This window comes from Triticum urartu, chromosome 1A (assembly GCF_056163025.1).
Source record: "Triticum urartu cultivar PI428250 chromosome 1A, HENAU_Tu73, whole genome shotgun sequence".
NCBI classification, from domain to species: domain Eukaryota; kingdom Viridiplantae; phylum Streptophyta; class Magnoliopsida; order Poales; family Poaceae; genus Triticum; species Triticum urartu.
This window is the reverse complement of record NC_141873.1, coordinates 534,763,723-534,787,769: the sequence shown is the minus strand read 5'-3', so window position 1 is coordinate 534,787,769 and position 24,047 is coordinate 534,763,723. Positions and strand designations below refer to the sequence as shown.

General features: G+C 46.0%; 1 protein-coding gene and 1 pseudogene across 1 annotated transcript; one reads left to right on the top strand and one right to left on the bottom strand.

The window, feature by feature from the left end:
* On the bottom strand, positions 1-1,245 carry LOC125526617 (uncharacterized). The gene has a single exon (XM_048691277.2). It carries the CDS (start codon positions 1,046-1,048, stop codon positions 386-388), a length of 663 nt encoding a protein of 220 aa, XP_048547234.2. The 5' UTR covers positions 1,049-1,245; the 3' UTR covers positions 1-385.
* Positions 1,246-1,743: 498 nt separating this feature from the next.
* On the top strand, positions 1,744-23,947 carry LOC147992332 (uncharacterized; annotated as a pseudogene).
* Positions 23,948-24,047: the final 100 nt, after the last annotated feature.

Sequence of the window (24,047 nt, the reverse complement as noted above, 5' to 3'; positions counted from 1 at the left end):
AATATCATTTGCCATCATATGAATCATGTTCCCCTTCATAGGCCATCCAGCTGACATTGTTTTTACATTGTTAGTATAGTGGAGCATCTGATCTTCCTCATGGAAGATCATTTTCTATCCTCAATCCTTTTACGTTTCGAAGTCCTCATGGAAGATCATTTTCTATCCTCAATACACGGAGCATCTTCTTCCACAACGAGGACCATTTGTTTTCTCAATCATGTTCCACATGGCTCCGGCTTTTTCAGTTGGGATGAACGATGTCGACCGTCCGGGCAGCACATGCAGAAGAATATTAGTATGTGCTTGGCCAAACTCCTGTCCGGTTGTCGTCCTCGAGCTTGGAGCGGCGTACACCATTGATGCGGGGTTTGCGAAGCACGAGCTAGTTCAGTGAGTCTGGCGGCGGGTGCGTGCCGGCGACGAAGAAGCGGCCGGAGGCGGCGTCCTGGCTGGCGTAGTAGACGGTGCTGGGGCTCACGTGGCTGTGCGTGCCCTCGTACGTGGTCACCACGTACGCCTGGTCGTCCCGGTCCCGCTCCACCCGCTTCTTCACGCTGCACCCCTCCGTCGAGCACCGGTAGTAGTTTCTTGGGTTGGGGCTGTTCTTGACGGACTTCTTGCCGTACTTGCGCCACTTGTAGCCGTCGTCGAGGATCTCGATCTCCGACCGAGTCCGGAACGCGATGCGCTCCGTCCGCGGCCGCTCCACCGACTCGGCGCTCCTCGCAGTCACCGCGGACGCCGAACTTGCAGCAGCCACGCCAACGGCCGGCACGGAGATGACGGGCGGGAGCGACTCCGAGAACACGCCCTCGTCGAAGAGGTACTCGGAGATGTCGAACTGCGCCGCAGGGTCGGCGGCGATCGCCGGTGCACCGGGCGGCATGGCGCCGAGCGCGGCGGAGAAGCTGGACGCCGGGCTGGAGGCGTTCGAGCTGACTTCCCCGTGGGAGAAGTAGGAGGACATGAAAGAGAAGTAGCAGCCGTCGCCCACCGCCTGCGCCTGCTGTTGGAAGAGCAGTGGTGCCGCTCCGACTGCCGCCATGACTGTGTTTGGCACCGGCGAGAGCGCTTCGTATTTATAAGACCCCCTAAATCGCCGCTGCTCTGCTGCTGCATGGATTGGGTTGGGGAGTGGATTTGGCGGGTGGATTTGTACTAGGAGGAGAGGCGCTGGCCGTGAGCTCTTGGGGATTTTGGGCGGCTTCCCGGTGAGCTTCGTGCTGAGAAGGTTCGGCGATGGTGAGTGGGTTGCCCGCCCGCCGCCGCAGACAAGCTCGTGCGCGCGCGCGCGTGCCACTTAGGAACAAAGACTTGAAGAAAGGTCTTCCTTGGCCACGTAGGAGTGTGTGTGGTCCATCCGATCGGACTCGATTCAAGCAATCAAAGCCGCATTCTTTCGTTTGCGTTGGGCTCAAAACCTTTTTCGAATACGGAATGCCAACAAATTCTAAATAGGTCCACGAACGCGCAATATCTACATGTATACTCCATCCCCTTCTAAATTAATTGAAGTTTTCGTATACGGAATGCCAACAAATTCTAAATAGGTCCACGACCTCGCATCTCATCTCCGGCCGCCGCCACCTCACCCCGACGGCTCCCCTCCCCCTCGCGTCGCCAGGGCCCCCCGATCCCGGGCCACCAACCCCTCCCTGCTCTTTCATCCCCAGCCACCGCTGCCACCGGCAAGGGCCGCGGTGGCGGCGGGCCTTGCATGATCCAAGGCAGGTGGTCGCCATGGCAGATCCGGTGAGACGGAGGCGGCGTCTCACGCTGGGAGGCCAGGGGCGGCAGTCAGGGCGGCGTCCCTGCTACGCGGTGGCGATGGGAACTTACATGATCGGCGGTGTCGCGGCCGCGGGCACATGGGTGACTCCGATGGCTGCGGATCTGGCGTGTTCAGCCCGGCGACACCCTTGGCCGGTGAGCCGCTTCAGTGGCAGAGACAATGAGAGATCGCGTCCGCCCTAAGCTGCTTTCAATGCGGACCAGCGCACTCTACAGCGGCATGAATGCGGGCAGCTGGCACCGGAAGGGATGCGCACGGGGGAGAGAGGAGGGCTTTTTGGTGGGCCTTGGCGGTCAAAAGCGGGCTTGGGCTCGGCCCGGACTCTGGCAAACCTCCCTCACTTTTGTCTCCGATTTGCGGGAAAAATCGCGTCCGGACCACGCCGCGGACAGATACAGCCCCGTGTTGGATGGGTTCTGCGTTACAGACAGCGCGGTATGAACGTATCCAGGAGGTTTGCGGATCCGCCTTGAAGATGTCCTAACAAACCAACGCAAACTCCCATAAGCACGAAGATCTATGGTCTCCCCCGCCTCGTGATGCCAAAATTGGCAATCAGATGCGAGAAAGGTTGGCGAAATCAGACGGTTAGAAAAAGAGGACTTTTTTTTCAATAGAGGAAGAGGAGTTTCTGGTGGCTTAGAAGCATCCTTAAAGTTATCCATCGCTGTGGAAAAACTCACCAGTACTCCCGCCGTTTCTTTTTAGTCCGCATATAAGGTTTAGTCAAAGTCAAACTTTGTAGAGTTTGACTAATTTTATATTAAAAACTATAAACATCCACAATATGAAATCAATATCAACAGATGCACCATGAAACATATGTTCATACTATATAGTTTTAGTATTGTGGATGTTTATAATTTTTTTATATATATTTGGTCAAACTTTGTGCAGTTTGATTTTGACCAAATCCTATATGCGGAGTAAAAAGAAATGGAGGGAGTATTTATTACAGCACGACATTGCCACTATTATATTTGATATTTGAACTATACTTTTGTGATGCGCTCTATATAGTTGAAACAAACTTGGTTCATCACATGGAGCCCGTCGTCGTCCAAGACGACATTCATTTGTGTTATCACGGTCTGCCATGGGTAGAGAACAACAACAACAACAATAACAGAACCTTTAGTTAAGAGCATGGCCTCCACCGTACCCAAAAAAAAAGAGCATGGCCTCCACCGTACCCAAAAAAAAAAAGAGCATGGCCTCCACCGGCGCTACAGAGCTGATCGATGCTGCCGCGGCACGTAGTAGGCAGTAGCGCCAAACTGCTCACTGCTCACTGACCCGTTGCCGCCGCAAGGCGAAGTGCAAACCAACCAAAACAAAAAGAAAAGAAATATTATCCGAGAGAAGCAGCAGCTAGCTAGGTACGCTACAATCCTGGACGACGGGAGGTCAGGTCTCAGGTGTAATAAAGAACGCTAGTCCCGGTCGGTAGTACTTAGTACTAGGTGCACTGTATATCGGAGGTCTCTTTCATTTCGCATCCAATAATACAACTGAGCGAAATTACCGGCAGCAGCTCCTTAGGAGGCGAAAAAAATGCCTTCTGAAAGGCTCAACGGTTGGAGATGCTCTTAGTTAATAGCATGGCCTCCACCGGCGCTGCAGAGCTGATCGATGCTGCCGCGGCACGTAGTAGGCACTAGCGCCAAACTGCTCACTGCTCACTGACCCGTCGCCACCGCATGGCGAGGCTCAGACTAACCAAATAAAATGAACAAGAAAAGAAAAATCATCCGAGTGAAGCAGCAGCTAGGTAGCTACGCCATCATCCTGAACGACGTGAGGTCAGGTCTCAGGTGTAACAAAGAACGGAAAGAAACAGTTGTCGCGGTCGGTACCAAGGTGCACCGTATATCGGACGTCGCTTTCATTTCGTATCCAATAATACAACTGAGCGAATGAAATTACCGCACGAGGCCACGTACGTAACGATGGCAAACGAAAGATAGAGCGATCTAACACCAGAAAACACCGTCGGATTCCCAGCAGCTTCCTCGGCCATCTTTTACAGTTTTGTTTGCAGGAAGGATCACCATCGATGCCCGTCGCGTCACGGTACCGGACGAATTCCGGGAGTCCCCGTCGCCCCGGCCCGAATCTTTCTATGTTTGGCCATCACACACGCAGCTCGCTGACCTGTGTCTGTTTTATCATCCGTGGCCTCATCGGCTCGCTTTCGCGGCTCATTCCTTTTCTGTTTGTGCGTGGGCTATGCCCTCCTCACTTGCTGCTCGATTCGGCATCTCGGCTGGTGCGCCCTTCCGACGCAACTTAACTTGGGCACGACAGCAACGCAAGTGGTACGCCACCGGCTCCTAAAATTTCCTGACCGCACGTGCGGCGACGTTGGCCGCTGCTGCCGCCCTAGCTCTCTTCTCGGAAGCCTCCGGCCGGCGCTCCTACGCGCACGACGACAGCAAATTGTCTTCGGAACCGGGGCGTCCACTCCACGTCGCCGTCGGCTGTCGCTCCCTTCCCGATACGATCGAAATGCGGTGGCGCTGCTGGATCCGCCGGCCGATCGGGTTCACTTAACGGCGCCGCTCTCGATCAGTTCACCTGGCCTGGCAGGCCGGCCGGCGTCCCTGTCGCTCGAGGCTGGCCGGCCGTCTGGATTTCTGCATTATCCACACACACACACACACAACGAATGCATGGCTCCAGTGCGGCGACACAGGGAGCGTCGCGCTCGATCGACTGATCGATCGGAACCTGCTACGAACGCCGGCTGGCACTACATTGATCAGATTATGACTTATTACCGCACTGAATGAACAACATTACTCCACCCACCTGCTTGATGTTGATGGGATAATTAACAGAGAAATTACCGTCCATGTTACCACATCTAAGAAGACTAGCCTTGCACTCGATCGCCAACAACCGTCACTTTGAACTTCTTATATATTTTTAAAACAACTTTTGGTTTCGACCGTGGCTATACGTGTCCCAATCCGTCATAAACAAGGCACGACGCACTCGCGCCACCACATCATCTGGAACTGCAACCAGTGATCAAAGCTCGCAAAAATAGTATAGCAAATTAGCGCAAGTGTTCAAGCGCCCAATCAATCAACTTGCAATTATCCACCCGAACGTTGTTTACAAAAGGCTCACCGGCTCCTTAAAATAAGATGACCGGGTCGATTAGAGAACTACGATTCGGCTGTTATTTTCGTCTCCGTCGCCATCAGGAGGAGTGTCTTGTCCGGCGCACAACCGATCAATCGAGCACGTGAGGATTCATTGAGAAGGGGCCTGGAAGCTCGGCCTTTTAATTTAGTAGCAAGATCCTGCGGGTGGTGGCAAATTTATTCTGTACTCTCTTCGTTTCTTTTTAGTTTGCATATAAGATTTGGTCGAAGTCAAATTTTGCAAAATTTGACTAGCTTTGTAGGAAAAAAAATATCAACATTCACGCTATAAAATCAATATTATTAGATTCATGATGGAGTTAATTTTCATAACATATAACTTTTATATTATAGATGTTGATATTTTTCTATAAAGTTAGTCAAATTTAACAAAGTTTAACGTCAATCAAATTTTATATACGGATCAAAAAGAAACGAAGAGAGCACGAACATGGCTATCCTGAATTATTCGTTCCTGCATGATAACGAAAGCGGCACCATGTACCGCCAACAATTCCTGCATGCATGTGTTGCGTTGGTCGATCCGGGCTTCCCCACGACCACATGTAGCTAGCTAGCTGGAGTGGCTCCAACGAATAGTCGAATGGTTCAGTTCAAACCAGTGTAGCCCCATTATACTACCTAGGTTCGGCTAAACTGTGCACAGATCGAATTAGTTTATTACTCCCTCTGTTTCATATCAGCGCAGCCCCACTATAGCTTCTTGTGAGGAAACCAGTCTTCATCTTCTCTGGGACTGCCCATTTGCTCTGCAATGCTGGGATTCAATTGTTCCTACAAAAGTCAGAGGCATCAATGCTTTGGATTAGATAAATTTGTTGTTAATCCATCTCCCCAAGCAGTTTGCAATAAGCATAATCATCATGGGCTGTTGGCACATTTGGATGCAGAGAAACTCTAAAGTTTTCAAAACTCAAAACCCATCAGTTCAAGCATGGAGGAATCTACTCAAAGAGGACCTAAAGTTGATAATTCTGAGAACCAAAGAGAAACACAGAGAGGCTTTCAGAGAATGGATTACAGATAATCTAGCTTAATTTATCATGGACATTCCTAGAGCTGGTATTGGTTAGATGGCGTGTTTATGTTTTAATTTTCTTTGTTGTACATAACGTTGTTTAAATTTTGAATGAAATATACCGTAGAACGATTGTTCTACAGTCTTTGGTTCAATAATAATAATAATATAAAAACGTTTTAAACATTATGCTAGTATTAAAAATATTCTTATATTTTGAGACGGATAGAGTACCATGACGGTCGCCTGTACACGTGGCAGCACATGCGCACTAGCTAGCCTTTCGATTCAGTGAGAGCCGATCGAATCGTGAAGAAAGCTCGCTGACTCCGATGCATGGCCACGGTCCGACGGTTTGACCTCCGGCGCCACTGGCCGGGCTCGTGCCGCTTTTTTCTTCCGAAGCTTCTGGCCCGCCGGCGACGCGGCAGGGTCGGGGAAGCAGGTCAGCAGGCTCCAGGAAGGCCAGGCTAGCTAGCTAGATCCACCTTTTTCAGTTCAGATGAAACGGCGACGGCGACGGCGACCGACCGGTGCAACGGCAACGGCAGCGCATGCAGGCGGATCTTTTTTTCTTCTTTTGCTGGGTGCTGACAGCAGCGTCTCGCGAACAAAGTAGGATTAATTGTCGCGGAGTCGTGGGCAAGCTTCTGTACTGCACCGTCGCACTGGTTTTTGTTGACGAAATCGTTAACAGCTAGCTGCTTGGCTGCCTATCGAGTAGGGGATCAATAGGCTAATCAACAAGTTAATCAGCTATGTAATCAATTAATCAGATGATTTTTTGGTTTATCGGTTACTCGGTGACCCTACGAGTAAGGATTAATCGACAAGTTAACTGATTAATCAAATGAAATCTTGAACAGGCGCATATGAAGTGAGTTTGTTTAGTACTTTAGCTATGTGCAAGTTGTTTGTTTTTAAAATTTGGATCAGTCGAATCTTTATCCGTCCACATTCGTTGTGTTCTAAGAATCGTGCTGTCCTTTTCGTGTGCCGTTTCTTGGGTTGGGCTGAATTTTTGACTTGCTCAGGTTTTGGGGTCAATCAATTTAGTTATTCGACTTGAAGCCTGCTAGCCAGCCGTTGGCTGTTTTTTTTTACGAGAAAAACTTTCAATCTATTCATCCTCAACCATGGTACGACGAACATTAGAAATAATAAAAATAACATCCAGATCCGTGGACCACCAAGCGACGACTACAAGCACTGAAGCGAGCCGAAGGCGCGCTGCTGTCATCGCCCCTCCCTCGCCGGAGCCGGGCAAATATTGTTGTAGTAGACAGTCGGGAAGTCGTCGTGCTAAGGCCCCATAAAACCAACGCACCAGAACAGCAACCGCCGCAGATGAAGAGTGTAGATTAAAAGGATCCAACTTGAAGACACACGAACGAAGATGAACGACGAACATATCCGAACAAATCCACCAAAGACAGATCCGCCTGAGACACACCTCCACACGCCCACCGTTGATGCTAGACGCATCACCGGAACGGGGGCTAGGCGGGGAGACCTTTATTTCATTTTCAGGGAGCCGCCGCCGTCTCACCTTACTGGGTAGGACACAAACCCTAACAAAGCTCAAAAAAAGATCTAAAAATGGAGCCCTCCCACCGGCAAGGGCCGAGATCCACTCCGTCTCCATGGCCCTAAGGCCACCAGAGACGGGACGGACCTGCGTCTGTGCCGGCGGGAGGCAGAGAACCCTAGATTTTGGAAGCGGCGGCTGGCTAGGAAGACGTTGGCTGTTGTTGTCTCTATTCTCTGGAAATCTAAAATAATTCTATTTTTCTGCGTATTTTTTAGTCATTTGTATGTGTGTAAATTGTATTAGAGTGCGAAGATTTCAGTATTATATGTTTATTCTTGCATATATTATAAAAATGCAATTTCTGTTCAACTGTGTGCAAATTTTTTTCCTTCATTTTATTACTTATCTAAGGGTAACATCAATGCCACTAATTTGTCCTTATTAAAGAACACCATTTCGTGTGTGTGTGTGTGTGTAAATATACAAACGTGTTTCCTGCAAAAAAATACATACAAGTACAATATAATATGCGTGTAAATCATAATAGAGTATGAAAATTGCATTATTTTATGTTTATTCTTGCATATTAATAAAAGGTGCAATTTCTGTGCAAATTGTGTGTACGTAAGTTTTTTTTTAGTTTTTCCTTAAGGGCAATACCAATGCTATTAATCCATTCTTTCTCAGAAAACCTTGTTTTCTATTTTGGTGTGTATAAGTATACACACAAGTATTATATTATATGTGTGTAAATTATACTAGAGTGCGAAATTACACTTATATGTTTATTATATGCATACTACAGACTGTGTTATTTAAATGATCATTTTGTGTGCAAGTTTTTAATTTTCTCTTTAAGGGTAATAATAATGCCACTAAATCATTCTGTTTTTGTTTCATTTATTTCTTTTTTATGGGTAATATCATTGTTACTAACTCATTCTTTCTTACAAAACTTCTTTTTGCGAAAAAACACTATTATATGCTTATTCTTACATATAATAAAAGAAGCAACTTTTTTTAAATTGTGTGCATTTTTTGTATTATTTGATTTGATTTTTCATGTTTATTTTTCTTTAAGGGTAGCACCAATGCCACTAGAAAAGTTTTTATTTTCTATTTTTCTATTTTTTGAACACTTATTATTTTAGGTGACGCCATCAAAAGTATTAGATTTATTATAGTCATGCAAAAAATACAACATGTATTCATCCAATGTCATTTGCCAACATAGACTATATTCCTTGTTCTTGGGCCCCATGTTATTTAAAATAATTGTATTAGACTAGACAACAGTGGAAAGATCGATACAGACAGAGAGTGATTGAGCAAGACGCGCACGAGAAATACGAAATAAGGTAGGATGCAAAGGCGCGCGGGAGGGGGGGATGGCCCCACTGTTTTTCACATAGCTCTGCCGTTGCATGGTGTCCTTTTCCGGTGGGTGTGTCTTTTGCTAGTCAAAGGGAAGAGAGTGAGCCCGATGAGCGCACGGGCCAGGTCAATCCAAGACACGCTCGTTGGGTATTCAGATCGGCTCTGGTGCGATCTACACGCCGGAATGAAACTTCATTGTCAATGTCGGCATCTTCATCGTTGGCTCGACTGGTCATCTCGGCTGGTCCAAGGACTATGCTCCATGTTAGATCGTCAATATCAAGAGTGTCTTCATCAACATCAACTACCACTAGTAGAAAAAGGGTCAATTGTGAAGCACATTAGTGCCGGTTTGTATTTGAGCCGGCACTAATGTATACATTAGTGCCGGTTCCAACGGCTAGCCGGGCCGCTTTCATTAGTACCGGTTCGTGGCGAACCTTTAGCACCGGTTCGTGCCACGAACCGGTACTAATGAGAGTGGTGGCAGGATGTTGTCAGACAGGCGCCCCTCCAGCCCCTTTAGTACCGGTTCTTGGCACGAACCGGTACTAAAGGTCGTCCTATATAAACCCTTCGTCCACCAGCACTCTGTTCTTCCCCCTTTCCCCTCTCCGGCCCTCTCCTCTGTTCTTCCCTTCTTCCTCTCGAGTTCATCACAAAATTTGCCCAAAATTTGTCAAGATTTGAAGGCCCTCATCCATTCAAATGATCACAAAGGTTAGCAACTTTGTCCTTTCATCTCTCATTGCTAGATTAGCTCTTGCATTGGTTTATATAGTGATTAATTTGTGAGTTTAGTAATTTGGGAGGATATATATATATGTGCTAGTATTTGATTTATATGCAATTTGAGGTCAAAAATAACACTTAGTTTGCATATGTAGGTGTGGTTTACTTAGTGCCTTCTAAATCTCCATCGTAGCCACCGTCGATCGCCCGCACCGTCCCGTCGCCGGCACCACCTTGTGGTGAGCCTCTTGTTCATGAAATTTTATATAAAAATTGATGTGTGTGATTTGGATATATAGTTACTCGTATAATTATCTTACCCGTACGTTGTTTGTTATACATATAGTGCCATGGTTTTGATATCCGTCCCCGTCGGCCCTAGTCCTTGTTATGATTCGGATGTGGTATGTATATTCTCTTTTAAAACTAGTTGCATTTCGTGTTTATGACAAATTATGCCCATCAAGTTGACATAGAAATTTTTTCTAGGAGGTATCTGAACCTGAAATTCCAACCGACCCTATTGTCGAGAGGTTAAATTTAGTTGAAAGAGAAAACGAGTACTTGAAAGAAAAATTGAAAAGAATTGAGGGGGAGAAGATGGAATTGGAGTTGCATGTTGCCGATATCGTCGATGATCACAAGATCAAGATGGAGAAAATGCGCTTGAAGATTAGAAAGATTAGAAAATATGCCATCGATAGTGAGGCTTGGTATCATTATGTTGTTGGATCCATTGTTACCTTAGTTGCGATCTTGATCGTATTTGTTGTTGCATTTAAATGCTTTAGCTAGAGAGTTATTTGTTTGTTGCATTTAAGTGTTGTATGAACTTTATGTATGAACTTGTATTAATTTGGTCTATTCGGTGTTGTGTAATGAAGATGAGCCGGCAATGGATGTACGATGACCGATGCTCTCCCCAGTTCGTTGAGGGCGTGCGTACTTTTCTGCTTGCGGCTGAGGCAAACAAGCGGGTGGATGATTTTATGCCTTGTCCATGTGCTCGCTGTAAGAATGGTCACAATTACTCTACGTCAAGAACCATTCACGTCCACCTGTTTAAGACCGGTTTCATGCCCCATTATAATGTTTGGACCAAGCACGGAGAAAGAGGGGTTATGATGGAAGACAATGAAGAAGAAGAGGACGACGACAGCTATCCTGGCCATGGGTTCCCTGAATACGATGATACAACAATGGGGGAAGAAGCTGAGCCGGTAATGCGGGAAGAAGCTGAGCCGGCAATGCGGGAAGAAGCTGAAGAAGAGGCATCAGATGAGCCCGTTGATGATCTAGGTCGGGCCATTGCCGATGCAAAGAGAAACTGTGCAAGTGATTTGGAGAAGAAGAAGTTGCAGCGCATGTTAGAGGATCACAAAAAATTGTTGTACCCGAATTGCGTAGGTGACAAGAAAAAGCTGGGCACCACACTGGAATTGCTGCAATGGAAGGCAGAGAATGGTGTATCTGACAAGGGATTTGGAAAGTTGCTGGTAATGATAAAGGATATGCTTTCAAAGGACAACGAATTGCCCGAGAGTACGTACGAAGCAAAGAAGGTTGTCTGCCCTCTAGGGTTAGAGGTGCAGAAGATACATGCATGCCCTAATGATTGCATCCTCTACCGTGGTGAGTATGAGGATTTGAACGCTTGCCCAATATGTGGTGCATTGCGCTATAAGATCTGCCGCGATGACCCTGGTGATGTCAAGGGCCGGCGCCCCAGGAAGAAGATTCCTGCCAAGGTGATGTGGTATGCTCCTATAATACCACGGTTGAAACGTTTGTTCCAAAACAAAGAGCATGCCAAGGCGATGCGATGGCACAGAGAAGACCGTAAGAAAGACGGAAAGTTGAGAGTACCCGCTGACGGGTCGCAGTGGAGAAAAATCGAAAGAAAGTACGGGAAGGAGTTTGCAGATGACGCAAGGAGCGTATGGTTTGGTCTAAGCGCAGATGGCATTAATCCTTTTGGGGAGCAGAGCAGCAACCATAGCACCTGGCATGTGACTCTATATTTGTATAACCTTCCTCCTTGGTTGTGCATGAAGCGGAAGTTCATTATGATGCCAGTGCTCATCCAAGGCCCTAAGCAACCCGGCAACGACATTGATGTGTACCTAAGGCCATTAGTTGAAGAACTCTTACAACTGTGGAATGGAACAGGTGTACGTGCGTGGGATGAGCACATGGGGGAAGAATTTGACCTAAAGGCATTGTTGTTCGTGACCATCAATGATTGGCCTGCTCTCAGTAACCTTTCAGGACAGACAAACAAGGGATACCGCGCATGCACGCACTGTTTGGACGATACCGACAGTATATATTTGGCTAATTGTAAGAAGAATGTGTACCTGGGACATCGTCGATTTCTTCCGAGCAGGCATCCCGTAAGAAAGAAAGGCAAGCATTTGAAAGGTGAGGCAGATCACCGGACGAAGCCTCGCCACCGTACTGGTGCTGATGTACGTGATATGGTTAAGGATTTGAAGGTGGTCTTTGGAAAGGGTCCTGGTGGACAACCTGTTCCGAATGACGCTGACGGACGCGCACCCATGTGGAAGAAGAAATCTATATTTTGGGACCTGCCCTATTGGAAAGACCTCGAGGTCCGCTTCGCAATCGACGTGATGCACGTGACGAAGAATCTTTGTGTGACCCTGCTTGGCTTCTTGGGCGTGTATGGGAAGACAAAAGATACACCTGAGGCACGGGAGGACCAGCAACGTATGCACGGAAAAGACGGCATACATCAGGGTCATGCAAGCTACGCTCTTACCAAAGAAGAGAAGGAAATCTTCTTTGAATGCCTGCTCAGTATTAAGGTACCGTCTGGCTTCTCGTCGAATATAAAGGGAATAATAAACATGGCAGAGAAAAAGTTCCAGAACCTAAAGTCTCATGACTGCCACGTGATTATGACGCAACTGCTTCCGGTTGCATTGAGGGGGCTTCTACCGGAAAACGTTCGATTAGCCATTGTGAAGCTATGTGCATTTCTCAATGCAATCTCTCAGAAGGTAATCGATCCAGAAATCATACCAAGGTTACAGAATGATTTGGTGCAATGTCTTGTCAGTTTCGAGTTGGTGTTCCCACCATCCTTCTTCAACATCATGACGCACGTCCTAGTTCACCTATGCGAAGAGATTAACATTTTGGGTCCTGTATTTCTACACAATATGTTCCCCTTTGAGAGGTTCATGGGAGTCTTAAAGAAATATGTTCATAACCGTGCTAGGCCAGAAGGAAGCATCTCCAAGGGCCGTCAAAATGAGGAGGTCATTGAGTTTTGTATTGACTTTATTCCTTCCCTTAAGCCGATTGGTGTTCCTGAATCACGGCATAAGGGCAGACTGGATGGAAAAGGCACGCTAGGAGGGGAACAAATAATATGTATGGACGGACATTCTCTCACTGAAGCACACTACACAGTTCTACAGAATTCCGCCTTGGTGGCTCCGTATATGGATGAACACAAGAATTTGCTACGCTCCAAACACCCGGAGCGGTCTGATGACTGGATTACACGTGAACAAACCAGGAGTTTTGCCAGCTGGTTGCAAGCACGTACCATGCATGACACCTCTATTGAAGATGACCTGTACTTGCTGTCCCAGTTACCATCTTCGAATATAATGACTTTCAAAGGGTACGAGATAAATGGTAATACATTTTACACGATCGCCCAAGATAAGAAGAGCACCAACCAAAACAGTGGTGTCCGCTTTGATGCAGAAACCAAGACGGGAAAGGAAACATATTATGGTTATATACAGGACATATGGGAACTTGACTATCGACGTGGTTTGAAGGTCCCTTTGTTTCGGTGCAAATGGGTCAATATGACACGAGGCGAGGTAACGGAAGACCCGTAGTACGGAATGACAACAGTGGATCTCAACAATCTTGCGTATGCAGACGAACCATTCGTCCTAGCCAATGATGTGGCACAGGTTTTCTATGTGAAGGACATGTCTACCAAGCCAAGAAAAAGAAAAGATAAGGAAGCGAATGCATCGTACGATGAGTCAAAGCGGCACATAGTTCTTTCTGGAAAGAGAAACATCGTGGGAGTGGATGACAAGACAGACAAGTCAAAAGATTATGAAAAGTTTGATGAAATTGCTCCATTCACAGTGAATATTGACCCGAGCATCCCATTAAATGATGAAGATTTTCCATGGCTACGACGCAAAGGGACACACGCGAAGAAAAAGTTTCACACCTAAAGATCTGGGATGTGATCGGCTTAGCTATCATCACTTTCTTCTGTGTTTCACACCCAGGAGGGAATCTCTGTAGTAGTTAGGGTAGCTAGTTATGTGTTTTGGCATTTGAAACGCGAAGAAATTTTATGTGCAAGCAAATTCTTTCATGCATTTATTGATTTTTCAGCTAAATGACCCTGAAATTGAAAAGCATTTCAAATAAACTCAGAAAAGGATGAAAGTTGGCATGGTATCATAATTTCACCCACATAGCATGTGCAAAAAAGTAGAGAGGGTTACTGCAAAAACTGGATGCACTTCGTATACAAAATGGACAATCTGTTTCGAAGTATCAGGGTTTCGGACGAAAACTCATCCGTTACAAAGGCATTTCATTTTTAAATAACTTAAGCATTACCAAATTGAATATAATGATAAAACACACTAATATTAAACATAAGAAAAAAGAATCACTGGAAAATGTATTTTTAAAGTTAAGTTATTCACAAACTAGTGATTCACACAAATTTCAAATAATTCAAAATTTAAACTATTCAAATTTAAAAACTACCGGCACTAACTGAAAGTTTCTAAAAACTATCAAAAATATTCACAAAGAAACTCTAAATACAGCAAAAAACAACTAAAAATAAATAAAACAAAATAAATAAAGCAGAAAAGAAAAAACTAAATGAAAAAAGCCCACCTACCGGGCCACAGCGGCCTGCATACGACTAGAAACCCAACCTGTTGTTGGGCCAGGATGCAGGCCCGCAAGCCCAATAGGCCCCACAGGGCAGAGTAGCAGAGGTAGGCCCAGAAGGCCTGCTTTAGAGTGGAGCTCGAGACAGCAGCGGCGGCGGGGCTTATAAGCAGGTGTGAGCGCCCTTCGGCTAGCGAGGTGGGACTAAACTTCTGCGCCCCTCACCTGGCAGCGCACCCCCTTTAGTACCAGGTCGTGGCACCAACCGGTACTAAAGGGGGGCCTTTAGTACCGGTTGGAGCCAGGATCCGGTACTAAAGGGGGGTGCTCCCCCCCCGCTTGGCCTGGCCAAAACAGGCCTTTAGTACCGGTTGGTGGCTCTAACCGGTACTAAAGGTGTCCCCTATATAAGAAACACTTCGAAAATTTTCAGTTTCTCATCTCCCACTTATCTCTGCCGCTGCCCCGTCCCGCGCCGTCGCCGCCCCCGTCGCGCCGTCCCCGTCGACTCTGCGGCACCCCCGTCCTCGTCGCGTCGTCCCCGTCGACTCTGCGGCACCCCCGTCCTCGTCGCGTCGTCCCCGTCGACTCTGCGGCACCCCAGTCGCCGTCCCGGTCGCCGATCCCCTCGCTTCGCCGTCGCCGTCGCCTTTGGATCGACCTCGCCCTCGCCGTCGCCGTCGCCTCGACCTTGCCCGCGCGCGCTGTGAGCCCCTCCCCCGGCCCCTCTCCTCCCTCCAATCGATCGTAGCGCACACCGGCGCCGGCGCCGGCGCCGACCGTAGCGCACACACACGCGCGCGCGCACACAGACACTACATGCACACACACACACACACTACACACACACTAGACGCGCACACACACACAATTTTTCTGTTTTTAGCTTTTAGTTTTTTCTGTTTTTCTGTTTTTCATACAAAGTTTTAGATGAATTAATTAATTAGATTAGATTAATGTCAAATAGTATGTAGAAATGTTAGTTATAATATATATAATGTCAAATGTTATAGAAATGTTAGAAATTTTGGAAATGTTAGTTTTAGCTAGCTAGATGAATTAGATTAATTTCAAATTGTTAGACGATGATCGATGTTTTTTTAGTTTCTTATATTTTTAGTTATAAAATTTAGAATTTGCATATATGAAATCATCACAATCCATCATTTAAAAAATGTTACTTTACTTTTGCGGCATATAGTATTTTGTTGTCGACGATGCCCGGCCCGCATCCTCGCCATCGACACGTCCGCGACGACGTCCTGCTTCAGAGGACCCATGTCCGGGACTGGGCTCCGTCGGGCTGGCACTGGGAGGTGCTACCTTCAGGGGCGCGACGCTTGGTGAGGAACCCGGCCCCGGGTCCCGTCGTCGACCCTCATCTCCTTTGGTGGCATTCACGTGGGCCACTTTCGGTGCGGAGGGAGCCGGCCCCGCTGGAGGTGGTACGTCGCCGTGTCAGGGAGGAGGACGAGCACGTCCATCGCTACATGGCTGCTATGGACGTCAGGTTCTCGAATACCTGGCAGGTTCTTTGGGGAGATCACGCGAGCTATGATCCAGTGATGGTTCCTTCTCTTTGGGTGTCCACCGCCCGCACCTCAGGAACCGCGAGTGGCCTAGATTACTCTGTACTATTCGATCTTTATTAGCTTGCTAGCTAGTGATGTATTCAATATTATATCTATTATTCGAGATGATGTATTCGAGATTATATCTATTATTCGAGATGATGTATTCGAGATTATACTAAATTGTTTTATATTTCTTTTGGCATAGTTAAATAAAAGCTATGGCGGACAATACCGACAGAGAGAGAGAACAGACCATGCTCGATATCATACGCGGGCCAGATGATGATCAAAATAAAGAAGATTTTGACGGCTCCGAATTTCTAAACAACACCGGAGAGGGTGATATGATATTCGATCGCGACGACCGAGAAGATGAAGTCATGAACTACGACGAAGAACATGTTGATCCTGAAACAACAAACACCGGCGAGGTATATATATTTATATAAGCAGGAATCTGGTGATCATCGCATGTTTTCAATGAGTTGAAGATATATTAATGAATCGATCTTTCTTCTTTCAGCCATCCGGATCGAGCAAATCTTCAGGCAAAAGGACGAAACGAGGCCCGAACAAAAAGTTGAAGGAGGGCGTAAAGTACAATATCGAGGCAATCAGACCTAATGGCGAACCATTAGCGCCTAAGAAGATTGCGGACAAGTTCGTTCGTCAGTGCGGAGTTCTTGTGAAGGACCAACTCCCGATCTCCCTTCAAGAATGGAGAAAGCCAGCAAATCCACGTCCAGATGTTACTTTTGTCGACGAGAATCAAAAAAATCTGCTTTGGGATACTCTCATGGAACATTAATTTCACCCTACCAGATAATTTCACAGAAGCAGACGTGCGGAAAGTTAAGGACGCTGCTTTTAGGAAGATGGCGGTTGCATTCAAGAACCACAAGAGAATGACGTGGGAGAAGTACGTCAAGGGAGGAAGGAAGACTCCAGTATTCGAGGGGATACTAGAGAATCAAAGTGCTCATTGGGACGATTTCGTGAAATTCAAGGATTCAGAATTAGCTAAGGAACGGTCGAGAATAAACAAGAAGAATGTCGAAAAAAAGGATAAGTTCCATAAGCTGGGGCCAGGTGGCTACGCGGTGGCAATGCCTAAGTGGGATAAGTCTGAGAAAGAGATGGAGGATGCAGGTGTCACTCCGGTTAGTAAGAGCTGGCCCCCCAGGTGCAGGACTTGGTTCTATGCGCATGGGGGGGAGTTGGACCCGAAGACAGGCAATGTTTCGACGAAGGCATGTCTGAACGGAGCCGACGATGCGCTACTTGTTGCAATAGAAGAGGCTCGATCGGGGGTGTTCCAGCCCAACAGAGAGAACGACGAGCTTACGCGTGCCCTGGGAAATCCTGAACACCCAGGAAGAATACGAGGCAAGGGCGCTATTCCGTGGTATGAGGGGTTTTCGGACTGGAACGCCGACTACAGAACCCGTGCGAGAAAGAAGATTGCGGAGGAGAAGAAGAGGAAGATGGAGGAGGAGCAAAGGAAGCTCGACTATGAACGCCTTCAAGGCCTAGAAGCAAGTCAAGCGGAATTGGCAGCTAAATTCCAGCGGCAGCAGGAGCAGATCGACTCACTTAGCCAGCAAAGGGGGTCTCAGCAGCTGCAGCAGCTAGCGGATGATCCAGCATTGGATACCACCGCCCCATCCATGCCGAGAGGCAGCGTGGGTTCCGCCGCGGGCGACGCAGTAGTGCTGGATAGATACCCCGTGGATGACATCATGGAGAACACTAACTGCGAGCTACACTTCAAAATGAAGAACATATCCATGAAGGTGGCGGACGCCGTTGCTTTTTCAAATTCCCCCGCGGCAACCTTCCATTGCAACCCGATTCCAGCGGGCTATGCTCGTGTCTTGGTTGATGAGGTGGTGGACCAATATTCGGGGCTAGAGCTTGACATTCCTGGAGGTGATGAGGAGCACACACTCGGAGATGCCAAACATCGTATCATCCTATGGAGAAAGGATTGCATCATTTTTCGAAGGCCACCGACACCGCGTCACCCGACTCCTCGTCGAAGTCCGCCACCGAGTCAGCAGACTCCCGCTCCTCCAAGTCCACCAACGCGTGAGGCCACTCCTCCTCCTCCAAGTCCGGCAAAGTGTCAAGCCACTCCTCCTCCAAGTCCGACACAGCGTCAGACGTCCACTCCTCCTCCAAGTCCGGCACAGCTTCAGGCCACTCCTCCTCGTCCAACTCAGCCCCGTCAGCCGTCTCCGCTGCCTCAGCAATCGCAGAAGAGACACCCCGTAGCTATGGTGCGTAGTGGTACCAGTCGAGGTCATAGTACAGGAAGTACAGGCGGAGGCAAGCGATATAAATATGGTCCAAACAACAAGCAGCTGTCGAAAAATGCGGGAAAACCGTTGCCCAGCTGGGAGAACAGGCGGCGCAATCGACCCCCCCGCTTGTTGTGCCGACAACACGTGACAGTACGCGCGTCCAATATTATTGTGGCCAAACAGTTTACGTTCCCGAGGTGGGCGATGTGGTAATAACCCAGGAACATATAATGCAGGCTGAAGAACTCAAGATCACTGTTGGACAACTCCTCGAGATCGAGGACATGCCTGTGATTAAAGAGGAGGAAATAAAAACGGAAATATGTCCGGGGCCAACCTTTGGTCAAGCCAGAAGATGTCAAGAAGCTCCCAACGAGAATGTATGAATTGCATCAATGGTACATGGACATTACCAAGAGATCTGATCGAGAGTCCCTCATGGTGTATGTCAAGAAGGATCATTACTACCATGAGAAAGCTGTGGCCATTGAGTATTCTGAACTGTTTCAGTTATACAATCAAGACGCACTCGACAAATCTATCGTCAGTTGCTATTGTCTGTAAGTGATTTCTTTCTGTAATTTAAGTCTCAAGCTAGCTGTAGTGATCCTTTTGATCAATCATTACCTGTAATTATCCTCACTATATTCTTTTCTGTGGTATTATACAGGATGAAGATGTATGAAATGAGAAAAGGTGGACGCTATGGCATTGGGTTCATTGACCCAAATACCGTTAATCAATACACATGGAAAATGAGCAAGTATTATGAAAAGCAGGTAGAGGACAGCATGCTAGAGTTCTTGAAGCGCCTCAAATACAATGAAGATATACTACTTCCTTACAACTTCGAGTGAGTCACACTTTCTTGTACTACAAATTCTCTGTTTTTGCCTACTAGCTAGCTACATGTTTTTGCTTACATATGCCCGCTTAATTAAGACATGCAAACGTGTGTGCATGCAGATTTCACTGGATCTTGTGTATCATTAAAGTTGACGCCGGAACAGTTGAAATACTGGACTCGCTACTCAAAGCAAATAGTGACTACAACATCTTGTATGGGATAGTCAACAGGTAATTTCAATCATTATTAACTATATATCTCGGCCTATTTAGTTCGTCATTTCATGATATGAACTATTTAATAACCCCTTTATTCATTTTCTTTGTCGGCGGGCAGGGCTTGGGCAAGGTTCATCAGCGTCACGGAAGGCGAATGGAAACCACAGCTGAAATGGTTTCGATCCAAGGTAAGTAATTAAGTAGTACTAGCTAGCTAGCTAGCTGCCATCTCTTTAATTATCATGCTTGATTAATTATTATCTGATCAAATTAAATTCCATTCTCGTAATAAAGGTCCTGAAGCAGGCGCAGGGGACTAATCTGTGTGCATACTGTGTTTGCGAGAACATTCGCATGATGGCGTCCGAAAGGAGCAGATCTCAAAGACAGGAATGGGTACGCTTGTCAGAACACTATTCACAATTTTTACACTATTATCGATATCTAGTCACACAACTAATACACATGCATATTGATCTCCTTCTTAACAGTTCAAAGAGGTGCGGGACAAGCTCCTAGAAACGGAGCGCGTAGAAGCACTTCAAGAGGAAATAGCGGGATTTTTGCTCGACCAGGTCATAAATCCGAAGGGAGAATACTATTACCCGCTACTGCCCCCATCGAACATGTCATGAACCACTTCCAATTGTCATCCTGCTTCGAAGGCACCAATTAGGCTAATGCCACTGGCTCCGAAGGCAACATGCATATGTAGAAGAAATTGTATATAGCTATACATGTGTGTATGTGTAAATTAATATGGTGGTTTGTGAGACACTGATGATATATATGCATAACGTGTACAATGTGTAGTACCGTAAAATACCAGCAAACGAAAAAGAATTAAAATGGAAAACACAAAATTAAATGAAAAAGAAATCATAAAACCAAAAATCCCCCAAACATTTTAGTACCGGTTGGTGTTACCAACCGGTACTAAAGGGCTCCCGGCCCCCGGAGCTGGCTCGTGCCACGTGGTTGCCCTTTAGCACCGGTTCGTGCTGAACCGATACTAAAGGGGGGGGCCTTTAGTGCCGAAATGTTAGTGCCGGTTTCGAAACCGGCACTAAAGGGCCTTACGAACCGATGCTATTGCCCTGTTCTGCACTAGTGTACGATCTCAACCAAGATCATGGGAAAAAAAATAGTCCATGGAGCTCGGGGGCTCAACGTCAACATTATTCTCACGCATCTGTGCAGAATTTTCTGGACAACGGATTCGTTTTCGCCATCCCTGCCTCCTTGAGGGTCGTTTTGACGATTGCTTTGGTGCAATTGTGCGCAATTAAGTCTACAACGACCACGTCAAATTTCATAACTTTCTGATGGAGGAATCTCTAGCAATCACTGATATACCGGGGCCGTGACGAATCTAGACTAGGGTTAAAAAATGCATGATAGGTCCGATTCAGCCCGCCCGGGAACAAATGAAAAAAAATCAAAAACCATGAACGGACGGAACAAAATCTATATGTATTTTAATAGGAGGACCATCCTTTTTTATACGTAAAAAACCCGACTTAGTTCTGTTGGCATCCGCCTGAGGAACCGAATGCGACATCGCAAGTTTGGTTTCTTATAGCCGTAAAATATTTTTGCCTCCCTTGACGAGGATCGATGGGCTGGATGTGGAGCAGGCCCAGTAGTGGAGTGCGACTGAGGACCAATAAACAGCCTGGGGATCGAGCAATTATTGCTGCTTTTTCTTCGGCCAGCTGCGTGGGAGTTAGTATATGACGCTAGTTGCGTAAAATAGCCTGTGAACACACAAAGTTCGCAACTGGTCCAGCCGACTGGCAAGCACCGAAATGATCTGTATTTGTAAGGCGTGAGAAAAAAAGACCCGTTGAAGAATCAAACTCACGACCTCAAAGACACGACCATGGCCAGCGCAAATATTTAAGAACATACTGCAGCGATAGGTTCGAAACATTCTTTGATTGATTGTTTTGAACTTTTCAAAAAGATCTAATAATTACAAATTGCTAAATATTCTTGAAAACGTGAACATTTTTTGACGTCTCGGACATTTTTGAAAGATGCGGACAGTTTTCTGAATATTCCGTATATTGTTGAAAAACACGAAAAAGTATTCAAAGCAGAACATTTTTGGAATTCACGAACATTTTTTGAAAACATTTTTTTATCAAGTACGACCATTTTTTTGAATTTATGAACAATTTGTGAAAACAAGAACATGTTTTGAACATTCATATTTTTGTAGACGTTGTGTTTTCTAAACATGAACATTATTTTGAATTTGTAAACATTTCACTAAAACAAGAATATTTTTTTGAATTTCGAACATTTTAAAAATAATCTCAAACAATAGTGGAAGACATCATTTTTTAAAAAAATGGGACCATTTCTTAATTTGAACAAATTTCGGAATGGGAAAAGAATTAAAGTGTCAAACATTTTTCAAATGGAACAAATTTTTTGAATTCTGAAAATATTAAAAAACGAAATTCTAAGAATTTATTGAACATGTTTATTTAAAAAGGGAAAATAAAATAAACTTGGAAGGGAAAAAGAAAAAGGAATCAAAAAATAAAAATAGAAACCGGGCAAACAAAAACGATAAACGGGCCGGCCCAGTTTTGGGCGCCTGATGCGAAACTCCGAGTATTTGTCACCCCGTGCGGCAAATAGGGTTTTCCCAGCTGCCATGCTAGGAAAATAAGTGGGCTATTTTCATTGGGCCACAGTGCACACAGCTCACGAACATAACTTAGGAAAACCGTCTTTCTTTTTCTAGTAGATGGACGCACAATAATTTAGTATCAGCTTGGATATGATTTGTTTTTCTTTTTGCGGCGGACGGACCAAAAAAATCGGAGAAACGCGTCTCCCTTTATTATTAGGTACAGAAATAATTGCCTTCGGTGAAAATGTTTCGGCATACACACAATTTTGAATAATTTTTATTTAAAAAATGATCGAATCTCAGTCAAACTTAACGTGAATCCTTTGGCTGAAATGAAAACAAAAATCAGTGAAATTTGATGATTTTTGGCTATGGCTGGAATATTTCTAAAGCAAAAATTCAAAACCTTGGTCCAACTGGAGTCGTGTTTTGATTCTAAGGGTTTAACTAAAGGGAAACCTTACCTTTCAGCCGGCGGATGAGTCGCGGTACCCACCACCTCCGTGGCCGCCCAGTTTAATTTTAATCATACGACACGTAGCGCTACGCAAGATGGTCCAACAAGTTTTGCAACATTGGGCATGTTGCACACACAAGTTCGTAACACATGCTATGTTACAAACATACAAAGCACCAACAAGTAGCCAACGCTTACATAAATTGATCATTTTTATATTAGAAAATTTCCGCAACGTCATCCTTGTTGCAAAAATCCTTCCACAACATCATCTATGTTGCAGAAAGGTGAAAAACAGGGGAAAAATTTATGAAACACAACCTCTGTTGCAAATATTTTTCTGCAACATGAACTTTGTTGCACAAATAACGCTTGAAGAAAATCACGTGTCGCGCTAAAAAGACCTTGGGTTATTTTGCAACAAAGTCGTTGTTGCAGAGTGAACATCGTAACAACCAGCTTGTTGCAATTCACGAGGCGCATGTTTGGGGACATTCGACGGCTATTTTTGCGTTAATCGGATGGTCGCGGAGGTGGATGGTGTTTTTCTTTTATAATCGTAGTGTCGCCCTTCTATAAAACCCTTTGCACAGAAGGATATGTTAGCGGTAACAGGTACATACTGGCCATTGGTTACTGGTGCCTTCATGTGGTTTGAGTTCGATTTAAAAATCAAGGACAAGGGTGAGCAGGACGCCGAAATACAGTTTAGCAAAGGCGTAGCAACGTACCATCACAAGCCGTAACACAAGTGTGTCATCGACCAACTACTTAGTTTCCATAGCACGGTGAAATTAGTACTGCAACAAGTGACAGGACCGGTGGCGGCTAGCCTCCAAGTCAGCATTGTGAAAGAAGGGTCCCATGACCCTATTGTCCACTTCAACGGTAAATTAACTGTTGGGACTACTAGAAATTATAGATATCATATGGTTGTATATGATAGCAGTGTGCCTAGTGGGGGCTTTGTTTTTTGAGGGTGCCTAATGGGGGCTTGGTGAGGGAAGATGGCTCTCTTGTGTCGTAATCTAGTAACTGTCCAGGGGCTACTCAAGACACCGTGTTTGCAGAAGACGAACAAATGATGCTCTATGTTTGTTTTCGTGATGCGGGTTATGAGATTGAGGATGAGGATATGACTAGCCTTGAGCCAGAGGATGAGGATGGTGACGAGATTGATCCTGACAAAGAGGAAGAGGAAAGCGAATGGGATGGAAGAGGAAGAGGAAGGCGATGAAGAAGATAGCGGAGGCGAAGGGGATGAGGAGGACCATAAGAATATTGTCACTCTCGAATACCCTACACCTGAGACTGTGTGGGAACACGGCTCCCCCAAACTGAAGGTGAAGGTTGATTAGATTGCCATCTTCGTCGCTGGAATACTATTTAACAAGATGGTATGCCCTTTCAAAAGGTTTTAAGTCGCCTAATTATTGATTTGGTGGGTTCTTGGAGTGA

Bases quoted from the DNA above. Each gene is read 5' to 3' on its own strand.
- LOC125526617 (XM_048691277.2), bottom strand. From the start codon at position 1,048: ATGGCGGCAGTCGGAGCGGCACCACTGCTCTTCCAACAGCAGGCGCAG.